Source organism: Heloderma suspectum, chromosome 15 (assembly GCF_057233095.1).
Source record: "Heloderma suspectum isolate Gila_16-S chromosome 15, 16-S_ref, whole genome shotgun sequence".
NCBI classification, from domain to species: domain Eukaryota; kingdom Metazoa; phylum Chordata; class Lepidosauria; order Squamata; family Helodermatidae; genus Heloderma; species Heloderma suspectum.
The window spans coordinates 1,036,590-1,050,871 of NC_139472.1; the positions used below are offsets into that span (position 1 = coordinate 1,036,590).

At 58.2% G+C, this 14,282-nt stretch overlaps 3 protein-coding genes across 4 annotated transcripts in view; all 3 read right to left on the reverse strand.

The window, feature by feature from the left end:
• Positions 1–1,993: 1,993 nt before the first annotated feature.
• LOC146335151 (uncharacterized) lies at positions 1,994–8,389 on the reverse strand. The gene is given in 5 exon segments (XM_084822292.1): positions 1,994–3,290; positions 5,635–5,769; positions 6,513–6,627; positions 6,629–7,998; positions 8,357–8,389. Coding segments are annotated over 5 exon segments (1,854 nt in total). The 3' UTR covers positions 1,994–3,089.
• Positions 8,390–8,560: 171 nt separating this feature from the next.
• Positions 8,561–10,587, reverse strand: LOC146335152 (solute carrier family 25 member 34-like). Its single transcript, XM_084822293.1, is given in 4 exon segments — positions 8,561–8,843; positions 9,520–9,554; positions 10,136–10,341; positions 10,344–10,587. Coding segments are annotated over 4 exon segments (672 nt in total). The 5' UTR covers positions 10,492–10,587.
• A 1,968-nt stretch (positions 10,588–12,555) lies between these two features.
• The window catches only part of PLEKHM2 (pleckstrin homology and RUN domain containing M2), a 32,040-nt gene continuing 30,313 nt past the window's right edge, over positions 12,556–14,282 (reverse strand). For both annotated transcript variants that reach the window (XM_084822395.1, XM_084822394.1), the window contains one exon: positions 12,556–14,211. In XM_084822395.1, the coding sequence (XP_084678521.1) occupies positions 14,074–14,211 (138 nt within the window). In that variant the 3' untranslated portion in view covers positions 12,556–14,073. The remainder of the gene's footprint in view (positions 14,212–14,282) is intronic.

Sequence of the window (14,282 nt, forward strand, 5' to 3'; positions counted from 1 at the left end):
TGGCTGGGGCTGATGGGAGTTGCAGTCTGTTAAGTTACGTGTTGTGTGAAGAAGGGAGCTGCTTCTGTCCACCCAGAATGGCCTGCCCATCCATTTAACTGGCCCCTTGCCTACTGGGCAGCCCTTTTAGACTGCAGCAGGCTGCGTGCTTTCTGATCGAAGGCTGGCATCGCTATCGGTCACAACATACTTTCCCTTCCAGATCTACCTGGTCCCAGAACCTACTGGGATCACCTTGGTCCTCCAGTCTATAGGGCAAGGCCACCCAAAGGGCTTTTTAAGCATTCACGGGGAGACACTCCCAACACCTCTCACTGCGTTCTGGGCTCTCCTCGACGCCTGCCTAGAATACAAATGCGCACAAGCGCCTTTTTTGCTTCTTTTACGCCCTGCCTTTCCATCAGTGTGCTCCGGGCAACCTACAAAATGAAAGTTGCATAAACCAACGATAGCAAATCGATAAGAAGTGGGAACAGGTATTGTCCGATACTCAGTGATGCACCAGAAAAACAAATGGGGCACAGAAGATGCTCAGTGGACTGGGGGGGGGGGGAGCTTTGTCTCCCATGCAAAGCCAGTGTCGCGGGTAGGCATGGCTGGGCACCTGCCCAGGGCCCACACCCCAGCGGGGGCCCGCCGCCAAGAGCCCCCTGGCCTGGCTCCTCCTTTCCCATTGCTACCCGCTTGTCCCCTGCCTCCCGCTCTGGCCTGAGCAACAGCGGCGGTGAGGAGACAAGAGCAGCTGGTGCTGCGGCCCTCCTGCTCCCAGACTCTGCCTGCCGAGCAGTGAGGAGGGGGAGCAAGTGCAGCTGGCAACGATGGCGACAAGAAGGGGGGCTCACGGAGGGAGGGGCCCGTGGAGGGGGTCTTGCCCAGGGGCCCTCCAAACGCTGGGCCCCATGTTTCCTTTCTGGAAGAGAAATGGTGGTTTCCCATTAAAGCTCCCACCCTAGTGGTATTTCGTCGGAGAGGATTCCATCAACATCCACAGGACTTGGCTTCCAAGGAAGGGCACCCTGAGGCCAGCCACCTCACTCTAGTTCCCGTGTATGGCTCACATAGCCCTCATCTGTGAGGAGTGCCCCTCCTTCAGAGGCCCCAGCATACACCCACGGCTGTGGGGAGCGCTGCTGGGCTGCGAGGGGGGCTGTCTTCCCCTCGCCCCCTCTGTGGACACTCATGATACCACGGCTGCTCAGATGGAAGAACTGATAGCAGGCTTTGGGCTCCCCCTCCACCGCCAACAGCATTGCAGCCCAAAGGTTAACTTGGGGGGTGCTTCAGCAGCTCTTATTTGGTCACACCCAGGCGCAGCCTCCTGGCTGGAGCATGGCCATGGACGGCTGCTAGATGGCAGCGGGGGTCCTCACGTGAAGCAGAGCGAAAGCGGCTAACCCCTACGTAGACCCAGGAGAAATAACGTGTTTATTAATAAAACGTGTTTATTAAGACTCAACAAGTCGAACGAAGCAAGCAAACTTTGGAGCTGCCCAAAGCCTGGTGAAGAAGTTTTGGCATGCTGGAAAGCTTGCTCATTTTTTTGAAACTGTTTCTAGAGGTGCAGTAGCCCTATTAGTCTGTTGTGACAAAATCAACGAAGGGTCTGGTGCTACTTTTAAAGACTCACAGACTTTGGGGGACAGAAGACTGAATGGGTTGGAGACCACTTTGTCAGATGCATGAAGTATTATTAGCCTCAGCTGGCAAAGAGGGGTGTGTGTGGGGGGGGGGGGGAGAAAAAAGTTACCAATGGCCTCAAGATGCAAGAGGACCAGTCTGTGACAATCTATACAATGGTTGGTAAATGTGTAAAAATGTTGACTGATGCTAGGGAAAGTGGAGGGCCAAAGGAAGAGGGGCCGACCAAGGGCAAGGTGGATGGATGATATTCTGGAGGTGACGGCTTTGACCTTGGGGGAGCTGGGGGTGGCGACGGCCGACAGGAAGCTCTGGCGCGGGCGGGTCCATGAAGTCAGGAAGAGTTGGAAGCGACTGAACAAATAAACAACGAAACTTATTTATTTATAGTATTTTTATCCTGCTCATCAGCCAAAAAGGCTCTCTAGTAGCTTATGATCAATCAGTAAACAAGACCATTCCTGCCGGCAGGCTTACAGTCTAAAGAAAACACAACAGACAAGGAAAAAGGGGTGGGGAGGGAAGAGGAAAAAATTAAGGGGATTTTCAGCAGGGCTCATCTTATATAGTTAAGCTACATAGAATTGTTGCAGACTGGACTGCTTGCATTTCTCGGCCTGTTTAGCTCCACTGTTTATCTCCTTTCTCCACCCCATATTACTGTATGATAACTCTGTGCCAACTGCGGATAACACTTTGTGCAGCTGACAAGAGCGAACTCTGGCCCACAAAAGCCTCCTGCCTCAATAAATGATGTCGGACTTTAAGCTGCCACAGGACACCCAGGGGTTTCCGCTTCTTGGTGAGTTTAGTTAGTCCTGAAACAGATATTCTACAATGGCTGTGAAAGAGGCGAGGCCATCAGAAGCCTGATCTTGTCTGGGGTGGCTTCACAGCTGGGGGTGATGTGCAAATGGGGCTGACTCTCGGGGGCACCATCTATCTATTTATCCCCACCAATTTTCTGCACCAGATTGGGGGAATGCCAGGTCCTCCAAATATTGGACTACAACTCCCCTCACCCCTGGCTGTGCTGATGGGAGTGATCCACCCTTTACACAAGGCACATTGCCCCTGGCCTGAGCAGAAACCCTCTTGCGTCCTCTGGGAGGATCGAAGGGCCAGCCGCCCCACTTCTGGACAACGCAAACTGAACCCGCCAGGAGCCCTGGGTGGCCAGCGACTGTCTGATGCTGCCGCATGGTATGCAAAGCAGCAAGTGAGACTGGGTTGCACGCTCCTGTCCCACCTGTGGCTGGGATTCCCATTCCCAGTGCCCCACTGAGCTTTGCACAGGTGTGTGTCAGCACCTGCACAAGGCCAGGCACAGCGAGGCATCAGCCGGAGACCCCTCTCCACCGCCAGCGCTGCCTCTGGCGGGCTGTCCCCCTCAGCCCATGCCGCACAGCGACTGGTGCGCGCTGTGGCTTGTTGCTCATTAACAGGCCCATTCAAAACAAGGGGCTGGCGCACACGCAAAGCGAGATGCTTGGAAGTCCAGCCTCTGCTGACTTTCTCCAGGCTCTGGTAGTCCATGTACTCTGCTGTCGGTTCTTCTTGTCCCCTTTATTTACTATACGTCTGTCCTGACTTTTCTCCAAGGAGTCGAAGGCATGATCCCGCTCCTCCTCCATTTTATCCTCACAACAGCCCTGTGAGGTAGATGAGGCTGAGAGTCAGTGACTGGCCCAAAGTCACCCAGTGAGTTTCCATGGCTGAGTGAGGACAAGAACCCGGATCTCCCGACTCCCAGTCCAACACTCTCACCACTACACCACACTGGCTGTTTTATTGATTGCTGTGCCATTTAGTGTTCTTTGAAATATTTGTATTGTATTCTGTATTTTTAATCTGTCTTTTAAAATGCTATTTTAGTGTTTTAACTGGTTGTAATCCACCCAGAGAACATTAGTTATTGAGCGGATTAGAAAAGTACTTCTCTGACTATTTCTCAGAGCTGGCTATCTGTCCGAGATGGTATGGCTTGGGAGGGTGTTGCTCCCCTCCAGATAGTCCTTGGCGAGATTGAAAGGTTGGCCGCCTGGTACAGGAGTATCTGGGATGGTCCCATAGGTACCCATGCGGTCTGCTTGCCACTCGCTAGAGTGAATCCTCTCACTTTGCAGGAAGGTAGAACATTCTCAATGTTACTGGAGCACAACCAAAACCCAGGTGTGATTAATGTGAGCAGACAGGTATATGAGTCCCTGGAATGCAGACCAAGATCTAGGGCTGGAGCTGCGTTCCAGGCTGATACTGGGGTCTGTCCGTTGCTGTTCTGAGAGGGGTCCCGGTGACTGAAAAGGCGTAAGCACAGCAATTTTCCTTTGTAGCTTGTCTTTGATTAATAAAAATCTCTGGCCTTTGCCCATTAGTGTGTTCATTGTGTCTGAATCCTAAAAGAGCCACTGCCTCTTTGCAACACCATTCCTCTCGCTCTCCCAGCAACCTTCACTTGTGGTAGGCAAGCTCAGCCCCACGAAGTGTGGGTGGGGTGCGCGGGGAGAGGATTCACTGTGGTGGCCTTGGGGCAGTCCGGCTTTCCTCACTCTTGGGCCCCCTGGATGTGCCGGATTGTAACTTCCATCGTTCGCAGCCCGCATGGCTATGGAAGTTGCAGTCCAGCACATCTGGAAGGGCCCCAGGTTGGGGAAGCCTGGTGCACTCTATGCAGAGGATGTAGACAGATGCTGGGTCCCATGTGGGTCAAGAAAGGGCTGCTCATCCCTTCCCCAAGGGTGTGTCCCCTCACCTTCACCGGGAAGGGCAGGAGCTGTCCTGCTGTACTCAATGGGGCTAATTTCTGAGGCAGTGTGGGGGCAGGATGCCCACACACACACATGGCAGGGCTCCTGCAAGCATAGTAAACTTGAGCAAGGTTGAACACTGCACAGAGAGTGAGAGAGAAAGAGAAAGAGGTCTCCAAGGTGTTCCCTCATGGGTAAAACAGTTCAGTGGGTGTCGTGTTTCCACATACTGTTTGGTTTAGCTAATTAAGTAAGTCTTGTTAATAAATTAACACTAGGTATTTATATACAGCTTTCTCTCCCCCAGCCCAGGACTCACACAGCCATGTATGTGATTTCTGACATCCAAGCAAAAACCCTGTGAGGCAGGCCAGCGCTACTGTCCCCCTCAGGAAGGGCGGGATGGGCTGAAAAAGAAAGTTTCTTTTTAACCTAGGAAAAAGAAACCAAATGCACAGTTACAAGATGGGGGATACGTGGCTCAACCACACTACAAGCGAGAAAGTTCTTGGAATTGTTGTCGATCGCAAGCTGAATATGAGCCAACAATGTGATGTGGCTGCAAAAAAGGCCAATGCTCTTTTGGGCTGCATTCATAGAAGCATCGCTTCCAAATCCCGGGAAGTACTAGTTCCCCTCTACTCAGCACTGGTTAGGCCTCATCTGGAGTACTATGTCCAGTTCTGGGCACCACACTTTCAGAAGGATGCAGACAAGCTGGAGAGGGTTCGGAGGAGGGCAACAAAGATGATCAGGGGACTGGAAACAAAGCCCTATGAAGAGAGACGGAAAGAACTGGGCATGTTTAGCCTTGAGAAGATGGAGGGGAGATATGACAGTGCTCTTGAAGGACTTGAATGGTTGTCACAGAGAGGAAGGCCAGCATCTCTTCTTGATCATCCCAGAGTGCTGGATACAGAATCATGGGCTCAAGTGATAGGAAGCCAGATCCCAGCTGAACATCAGGAAAGACTTCCTGATTGTTAGAGCAATACAACAATGGAACCAATTCCCCAGGGAGGCGGTGGGCTCTCCCACACTGGAGGCGTTCAAGACGAGGCTGGACAGCCACCTGTCAGGGATGCTCTGACTTGGATTCCTGCATTGAGCAGGGGGTTGGACTCGATGGCCTTGTAGGCCCCTTCCAACCCTACTATTCTATGATTCTATGATTGTGCTGCCAGGCCTCCCATGAGCCTCTGGGGCCCCCTGCAGTAGACTGTGACCGTCCACGGTGTGCGAGTCTTACCAGGCCCATCTCATCGACTGGCTGGTTGTAGAGTCTGGTGCTCACCACGTCGAAGGGCGTCATGGCCACAGCCACGGCCACGCTGCTGATCATGCCACCAGTCAGGGCCACCATCCAGCTGCCCTCCTTGAACCACTGTGTGGGAAGCAGAGTGCAACAGTTGAGAGACAACAACACACCGGCAGCTGCCCCTGCTTTTCAACAATTTCGAATCCAGCGACAGCACGCCACGAAGGATACAATACTAACCCATGGTTTATTTAGCCCAGGGTTTGTTGCCCTACTCAGAGTTTGTCTGGCAGATGACTGAAAGAAACAAACCACGTTTGTTCAGTCTCTGGATTGTTAGTTGCCCTCAGCCTTTGCCTGCTCCTTCCCTGGATCCCAAATGCCTTTGAGGCGCTGCAGTGCTGGCACAGAGAGTGGCTGGTTGGGGGGGGTTTACTGCTCTTGCCTGCCATCTCTGTAGCCTGGTGAAACAACCGATGAACAACCCACAGTTCTGGGTTCACACGTAACAACCACCCAAGATTTCAATGATTCAACAACCATGGGTTCTCTCTCTGGGTTGTTTGTGGTTAACAAACCATGGTTTGTTAGTGCGGCTGTGTTTATACATCACAACCACCTGGAACTAAACAACCCATACCGTGGGTTAGCACTATGTGTGGGCCGGCAGGAAGGCAAAAACGCAGACGGGCAATGCTCTTCGTGGGCAGGGGTGGGGCTGGGGTGAGAGGGGCCAGTGCAAGGCCGACCCGCAGGCCTGTCCGCCAGCCGGCCTGAGCTGGGAGCGCCGCTCGCTCGCGCTGCTCTCTTGCGGGGAGCGGCCGAGAGGCGCGCGGTTCACGGGCTGCCCTCCCCACGCGAACGCTCACCTGGCGCTCCCGGACCCACTCCTTGGCCGAGGCGGAGGCGGCCAGCTGGACGGCCGAGCCCACCATGGCGCGGGGCACGGCCCCGCTCGCCCCTCGCCACAGCCCCGGCAGCCCGCTTCTTGGAGATGGTCTCAAAGGCGCCGGAGACGCCCTGCGGAGGGCGGGCGGGCGAGCCGGGCCGGGCCGCCCGGGCCGGGCCGCCGCCGTCCGCAACTGCGGCAGCTGCGAGACGCCCTCCGCCCTCGAGCGGAATGGGCGCGAGGCTCCGCGGGCGGCGCCGGCGGGGCCCCTCCGCCCGAGCAGGCGGGCCGCCAGTGCAGCGCGCAGCCCGGGCAGCGCCGAGAGCGGAGGGCGCCTCGCGGCCCTCCGGAGAGCGCGGCCGCTGCCCCGCGCGGCCGCCCCGAGGGCCAAGGCTGCGCGCGGAGCTGCGGCCGCGCGGGGCCAGGCCCAGGCCCGCAGGCGAGAAGGGCGGCCGGCGCGGCTGGCTGGCGCGCAGGCCGGGGCCCCGCCGCGCCGGGCTCCGGGCCCCGCCGGCTGCGCCTCGGCAGGCGCCTCCGGGCCCACGCCGCCCCTCCGCGCGGATGCTCTCCTCGCAGCCCTTCCCTCGGGAGGCAGCGAGCGGAGGGCCCGGGCCGCCCTCGGGCTGCCTGCCAGGGCCGGCCCCGTCCCGGAGAGGCTGTGGGCCGCGGCACTCCCGGGCGGCCAGCGGTGCCGGCCAGTCCGGCTTCGCGCGCCGCCCGCCCGGGCCGAGGCCTCCGGGGGCGTGTCGACCTTGCGGGGAGGGGGCGCGGGGCGCCGCCGAACGATCCCACGGGGGGGCGCGGCCGCCCGAGCCGAGAGCGGCGGGTGCGGGAGCGCCTTCCCCGCCCGCCCGCGCCCCGGGGGTCGTGCTGGTGCCCCGCAGCGCCGGCGGCCGCCGCCTGGGCCCGGAGGCGCGTCTTGACCTGCGGCGGCCCAAGGGCGGCGGGGCGTCGCAGCGCGCCGGAGAGGGCGCGCTCGCCGCTCCGGGCGCCCCTCCGAACCCAGCCCTGGGGGGAGCCGGGCTCGCGGCCGAGGCGGAGCGCCGCCCCGCCCCGCTCCGCCCTGCCTCCCGTTGCTGCGGGGAAGCCCGCGGGGAAGGCAGGCGGCCCTCCCCGCCCGGCGCCCGCTCCCGTCCTCCGCCGGGCTTCGGCCCTTGGCCCTCCTCGCTGGCTCCCACGCCCGGCGAGCGCCGGGTGCCGGGCTGGAGAGCCCCGCCTGCCCCCCCGGGATGGGGCCCTGCCCGACTGTGCTGGCTGGAGCGGCCCGTGGTTCGCTGGCAAGGCCCAGAATGGGCCTCGCCCTCGGGGCCGCCCTTCCGGACTTGGTGCCGGCGGCGGCTTGGGCTGCCCCGCAGAAGGTAGCCCCAGGCAGCGGCGTGGATCCTGGAGGCCCCTTTCCGGGGATTTGTTCTGGCCGAGGAAGCCCTGCCCGGCCTGAGCCCGGGACCTGCTCTCCGGACGCGGCCCTAGCGGGCTCTTGGAGAAGGGAGTCCGGGGGGGGGGGAGGGGGCGTGGCCTGTCGGGCGGCAGGCCGGAGGGCAGCTCTGAGAGGAGGAGACCTCCAGGGCCCCCTCCAGCTCTGTGATTCTGCCCCAGCTGGGGCCATGTCTTCCCCTCCGCCGCCAGCACTGAGATAGCAGCCCACACCTCCACATTGCCCCCGGCATCTGTTGTTTGGTCCCTCCTCATTCTGTGCAACTTTGGGTCAGGAACAGCGGAGTTTTAGGGCTGCTAGTGAGCCACGTGTACAAAGGAGGTGTACAAAGTTACGCCTGGTGTGGAGAAAGTGGAGAGGGAGACGTTTTTCTCCCTCTCCCACAATACTAGAAACCCAAATACTGGAAACCCAAACCGCATGAAGCGGAATGGTGGAAGATTCAGGACAGGTAAAAGGAAGGACTTCACGCAGTGCAGAGTTAAAGTGTGGAATTGGCTGCCCCACGATGTAGCGATGGCCACCAATTTGGGGATTAGACAAATTCATGGAGGAGAGGGCTATCAATGGCTACTAGTCCGGATGGCTGCATGTTACCTCCAGTGCCAGAGGCACTGCTGTATACCGTTCGCTGGGGAACACGAGTGGGAGGGTGCTACTGCACTCGTGTGCTCCTTGTGGGCTGATGGGCCACAGTGGGAGCCGAATGCTGGACACAACAGGGCTTTGGTCTGAGGCAGTATCAGGGCTCTTCTGATGTTCTTAAGGCTCCACTGGAGGAGGGAGAAGCCCCTGGATCTGCTGGCAACATCACAGAGGGTATTGGGGTTACCACACTCCGCATCCTGTGTGCCATTATTTGGGATCTTGGTGCACCTTGGATTGCGGCAGGGTGGAGAAAGAATTGAATTTGGGCAGTCACGGATCATGGGTCACCCGGACAGCTCTGGGATGAAGAACTGGGCACCTGCACTGGTTAAGCATGTGCTATGCCTATGCTCCCTCTGGCAGAACACAGCAGAGGGCACTGGCTCGTAGGAGGCTGTGCATTTCACCTGTGCTATTAAAAGAGAAGTTCCGCCTCCCAACTGGATTCTGTGTCCTGCATCTCAATGAGCAAGAGTGCCTAAGTTTGCATAATTGATCCCACTTCCAGGCAAGCAGGAGGCAGGGAAGCCTGGCCAGCTTCTGCCCCTCGGAACCTCGCTCGCATCCCCACATGCCCGACTGCCTTCACCACACATTGCCCTAATACACTTCGAAACCTGTCGTCAGGGTCTGAAGGACCCGAAACTTGGCAACATTACAAAGCAAACAACGGCTTCCCAGCGTGCCGGATTCTGCACCCACAGCAAGCACTATGCCTGTATTGCTGCAGAGCATCTGCAGACCTGCGCACGGTTGCCTGCCTGACTTGAACAGACAGGCAGACCCAAACAAACAGCAGCTGTCTCTGGGGCGGAGCCAGTGCCCTTGATGGAAGGAGCTACCCAGCCTTCTATTATTATTCATTTTTGTCCCCCTTTGCTCCAAGGAGATTAAGGCAGCATACCTGGTTCTCCCGCCCAGTTTATTCTTACAATCACCCTGTAAAGGCAAGGGGGAGAGAGAGAGAGACAGGCCCACTGCTACCCAACAGGCATCGTGGCTGAATAGGGGTTTGAACCTGGGTCCCCGTAGTCCTGGCGTTCCACTGACAAACACGTTGCACTGGATCCCAGTCAGTCGGGTGGAGTTGTTCTGCAGGCCGCCAATGGGAAGGCGGCTATATCGGAGTGACACAGCAGGGGAAGGCCACCGCAAGTGTCTTGGATGAAGGAGACCTAGCCTGTAATCCCACTGCTGACATAAACTCACTCAGTGCACAGCCAGGGGCAATTTGCCCCCCTTCAGCCTCAGCTGCTGCCTCTGTAAAATGGGGACAACATGAAGGGAAAGGCTGTTATGTCGCCAGACAGACAGAATTGCGTAACAGACAGTGGGCTTGCTTGAGCAGGCTTCCATCTGCCTCAGTTTTCAGTTCTACAAAGTGAGAACAATAGTGGACCTGGTGGAGGCGGGGGTGCCATCAAGGGGACCAAACGTTCTGCTCTCAATGGCGTGTGCCCCCGTCCCCCTCCCTGGCAGCACCAGACAGACCAGCATCAACCTATCCTAAGGAAACTAACCAGATAGGCTGGGCTGCCCACGAAGGCACCCACGGCCCCAGCCAGTGCTCTGGCCATGATGGTCCCGTCTGGCTGCTGGGTCAGGCCGACATCTTCCGTGTGGGAGTAGAAGCAGAAGCGCACGCCATTCATCAACCCCTGGTAGAGCAGTCCAGCCGTGAGCCCCTTCTGCAGGCCCCGGAGCCCGTCGGCCTGGCTCACAGCTCACAGAGCTCCCCTTGTAGCTGCAGCCGCGTCTTGACCACCTCGAGCGGGTTGGTGAACACGCAGGCCATGCAGCATGCCGTGGCACCCAGGACGAAATCCACAGGTGGCGAGACTGAGACCACGGTGGCATGCCCGTGGGAGGGCTCCATGGCTTGGCCTCCACCAGCCCAGTCTGTGGCAGCCAAGCAAAGCACACACACAGCTCCGGAGGGCGGCCAAATCAGCTCGCAAGGTGCCAATGCCCGCCTCACGGGAAGCCTTGTGGAGCCACAGGACTCGCGGCACCAGCACAGGCGGCACCAGGAGGGGACGGCTGGGCCACTCTCGTCTTGCAGCCAGGATGCCTGCGGAGACGCCGGCTCCTCCTCTTCCCGGTATCTCTCCCTCCTCCCGATCTCCGCCTCTGGGTGAAACCAGGCGGGCGCTTCCTTTTATTCGCCTGTATGCCAGGGAAGGGGGCCGGCCATGGGAGGGAGCCCAGGGGCAAATGTGGGGGAAAGGCCACCCAGTCCAGGATTCTGGCCGCATTACACATTACAAAGGAAAGCCCGGCCCGTTTCTGTATTCAGCACCTGCCCCCTCTCTGCTGACCGACCGAGGACCGCCTTGCCCTTGAACTTGCAGAGGTGAATCCACCTCTTCTTATTTATTTATTTATTTATTTATTTATTTATTTATTTCTATACTGCCCAATAGCTGAAGCTCTCTGGGCGGTTCACAAAACCTCTTCTTAGGGTCCTTTTGTTTCTATAACTAGGACAGGAAAGCCACACCTTTCTCCCCTGAAAAGGCTAAAGCATGGGATGGATTTCCTGCACGGATTATCAGTTCTGCCTGTCTACACAAGCCACAAATGTTCATGTGTCTACTTCAGCATGGATAGGACTGCAACTCCCATCAATTCCAGCCAGAAATGATGGGAGCTGTAGTCCAACACATCCAGAGGACAGCAGCTTGGGAAGGCTGATAGATGCACACAATGGCAAGCACTGCTGGGTGGCATATCCCACACATTTGTGAGGGCAGAAGGAAGAAGCAGGACTGATCTGAGTCCACTGCGGATGCCATGAAAGGATGGGGCTGGTTTGTCAGGTCCTGGCCTTGCTAGAAAGCCCTGAGCAGTGACTCTGGAAGCAGCACTCTGAGGTTCTGGCCCGGACACCCAAGGCACAGCTTCTGCGACCAGGCCCTTGGAAGGAAGCAGCTAGTGGACACGTCCTGAGCACGAGCCTGGGCAGAAGACTGCTCCCTCCGCAGGATGGCCGCTCCCGTGCTTCAAGCGTGGCCAGGCTGTTTATAAACAGACACCTCTCTGTCCACGGCTTGAAATAGCCCCTCAGGCGGGATTATGTTACAAACTGCAGCGCAGGCTTATGTAAGATGTGCTGCGAGGACCCGCAAGGAGTCACCTAGCCTTGGCTCCAAGAAAGTAGGCCGTCTGAGAATGAGCCCCTCCCCAGGAGATGCAGCCAGGCCACCCACCTGCCTGCCCCTATTCCCTTGCGTTGGACCCCCCCCCCACCTGGGCTGCATGAAGACCCTCCTGGACTGCTCCTCCTCTCTCGTGCAGTCCTGAGGGAGGGCTCTCTGTGCAACACAGTAATCAGGCCCACTCCTGCTTTGGGTTCTTCAGAAGTTCTTCAGACCTCCTCCCAGGACAGCACAGGTTAAAACAGGAGCACCATATTGTAGGGATAATGCAGAGGAAACCAACAGGCTGAACGGCCTTGGCCCCCACAGCCTCCTCTCTAGTCTACAGCTTGGGCAGCACCGGTGGTTTGGCAAACCAGCTGATGGACTTTGTGCCTCTCCCTGGCAGAATCCTGCCCCAGTCCTTAAGCGAACTTTGGGCCTTGATGCCAAACAACACCTGAGCTCAACTCCTTATATGTGAAAGCACAGTCAACAAGCAGGAGGGCGCAGGCACGGGACAAAGGCAAAGGTTAAGCAGGCATATGGACTTGCCGAGTCTATTTGGAGAACAGTGACCAAGAGGCAAAAAGAGCCGGCCAGTTCCTCTTTCTTGCGCCCAAAGCTTTGTAAGCAACTTCCGCAAGCTGTGCCCAGTGACCAGGCTGCGTGCCGTCTCCCCACTATCATAGGTCTCCGTGGCAGGAAAGGCTTCAAAGCACTGGGGCTGAGCCGAGGGGATTCTGGGCCACGGGCGGAGGACACTTTTGGCCCCTGTATGTCTCCAGACCAGCAGGCAGAGTCACGCTGAATTACCAAGGACCGTTTATTACGGGTGGGATAGAGATGTATGTACAGGTACATTCTTCCACAGAGGCCTCCTCCTGAGGAAAAAGGCCCCAGCGTGAGCACATAGTACATGAGCAAGCCCCTAATTTGTTAAAATTAAGGATTGTAAAAATATGAAACAGCTTTAAAAAGCCCAGGCAAATAAAACCCCAACCCTGGCTGTCTATAGAGGATATATCACAACTGAGATAACCGATGCGTTCCTGCAGATTTGCTCTTGCAAAGAAAGGCTTCGATCGACTACATTCCACCACCTCCACCCCCATTCCCTTGCAATGACTTCAAGCTCCCCACGTCACCAGCCTGAAGGAGTGGGACTCGCCTCCAGCCTCCTGCAGAACGGGCATGAGGGGTGTGGGAGAGGACAGGATCTGCACAGGCTCTGCCACACGCGGGGCTCATGTCCACCACTTCAGCCCCGGTTTGGACAGCTTCGCAGGAGGCATGGGAAGACACGGGCTGGCTTGTGAACCGGGCGCAGGGCTGAGGGACCACAGGACCCCTCCCTGGACTCCGCGCCACTGCATAGAGCCACACGACCCACTTCCCCAAGAGACCCAGGCAAGCTTTGTCGCTTGGGAATCTCATGCCTGGGGACAGGCTGCCACCCCCTGGCCAAGCAGGGGAAAACAAGCTCTCTGGGCAGCCCCAACTTCCCTACACGTTGGAGGATGACACTGCCCCATCCACATCAGCCCACCAAGGTCAGGGCAGAGGAAGGAGAACCGCCGGGGGCGGGCGAGGGCAGTCTGCACACCTCCAGGCGGGGCAAAGCAGTGCAAGGTCAGCGATTGCTTTGAGCGACAAATGCATGCAGGCTCCCACAGCGTTCCAGTCTCACCAGTCTAAAGGATGAACCCCCAGCAGGCACAGCTTCCGGGCATCTCCTTGGCACTCTGGAGGCCCCAGTGCCCCCGCCTGCCAGAGTGTGCCCCTCACCCGTGCCTCCCAGCCCCCATTAATAAGAGAGTCGCATTCCGGGAAGAGAAGTCACCAAGCGCTGCAAGGCCCACCCGCTTGCCTGTGAAGCAAAGGCCTTGGTGCCACGGCAGACCGAGGGGCGGTCCATGAGTCCTGCCGCCCAGGCGGCCGCCACCGGCAGGTCTTGTGCCGCGTGCTCCTGCTGAGCCACAGCAAGGGGCGAGGCGAGGCGTGGTGCGAGGAGCACAGTGCTCAGCCATCCTGTTGCAGTCGCAAACAGGCCCGCTGGCTTCTGGCTCGGTGCGAAGAGGTGGGATGCCTGGAGCAGGTGCTGCCTGAGCCGCCATCAGACCAGGACGCAAACAGTGGTTCATGGAGTGCTTCCGGCTGAGCCTTCCCCTCGCAGCCCGCTCTCCACGAGATGGCCCCCGGGCAGCACGTCCTTCCAGAAGCAAGAGCTGACCCAGCCCCGCTTCGGGCTGCTTGTCGGAAGGCAAAGTGTGGCTTCTTCCCCTCCCATGGAATTATGTCCCTCTCTGCCCGCTGGGAGGCTAACACCAGGGCTCCCGGGAAGCCCGGCCACGGCAGAGGCTGTCGCTGCGCTGCCACGCACTGTGGATCAAGCTCAGGGCATCCTCGCATTTCTTCCTGACAGAGCCGTCCTCAATCAGCTTGTGTGACAGGTTGAACTGCCAACAGAAGAGGGAGGAAGAGGTTAGGGGAGGGCCAGCTGGGTCACCAGGGCCAGAAACAGGGAGGA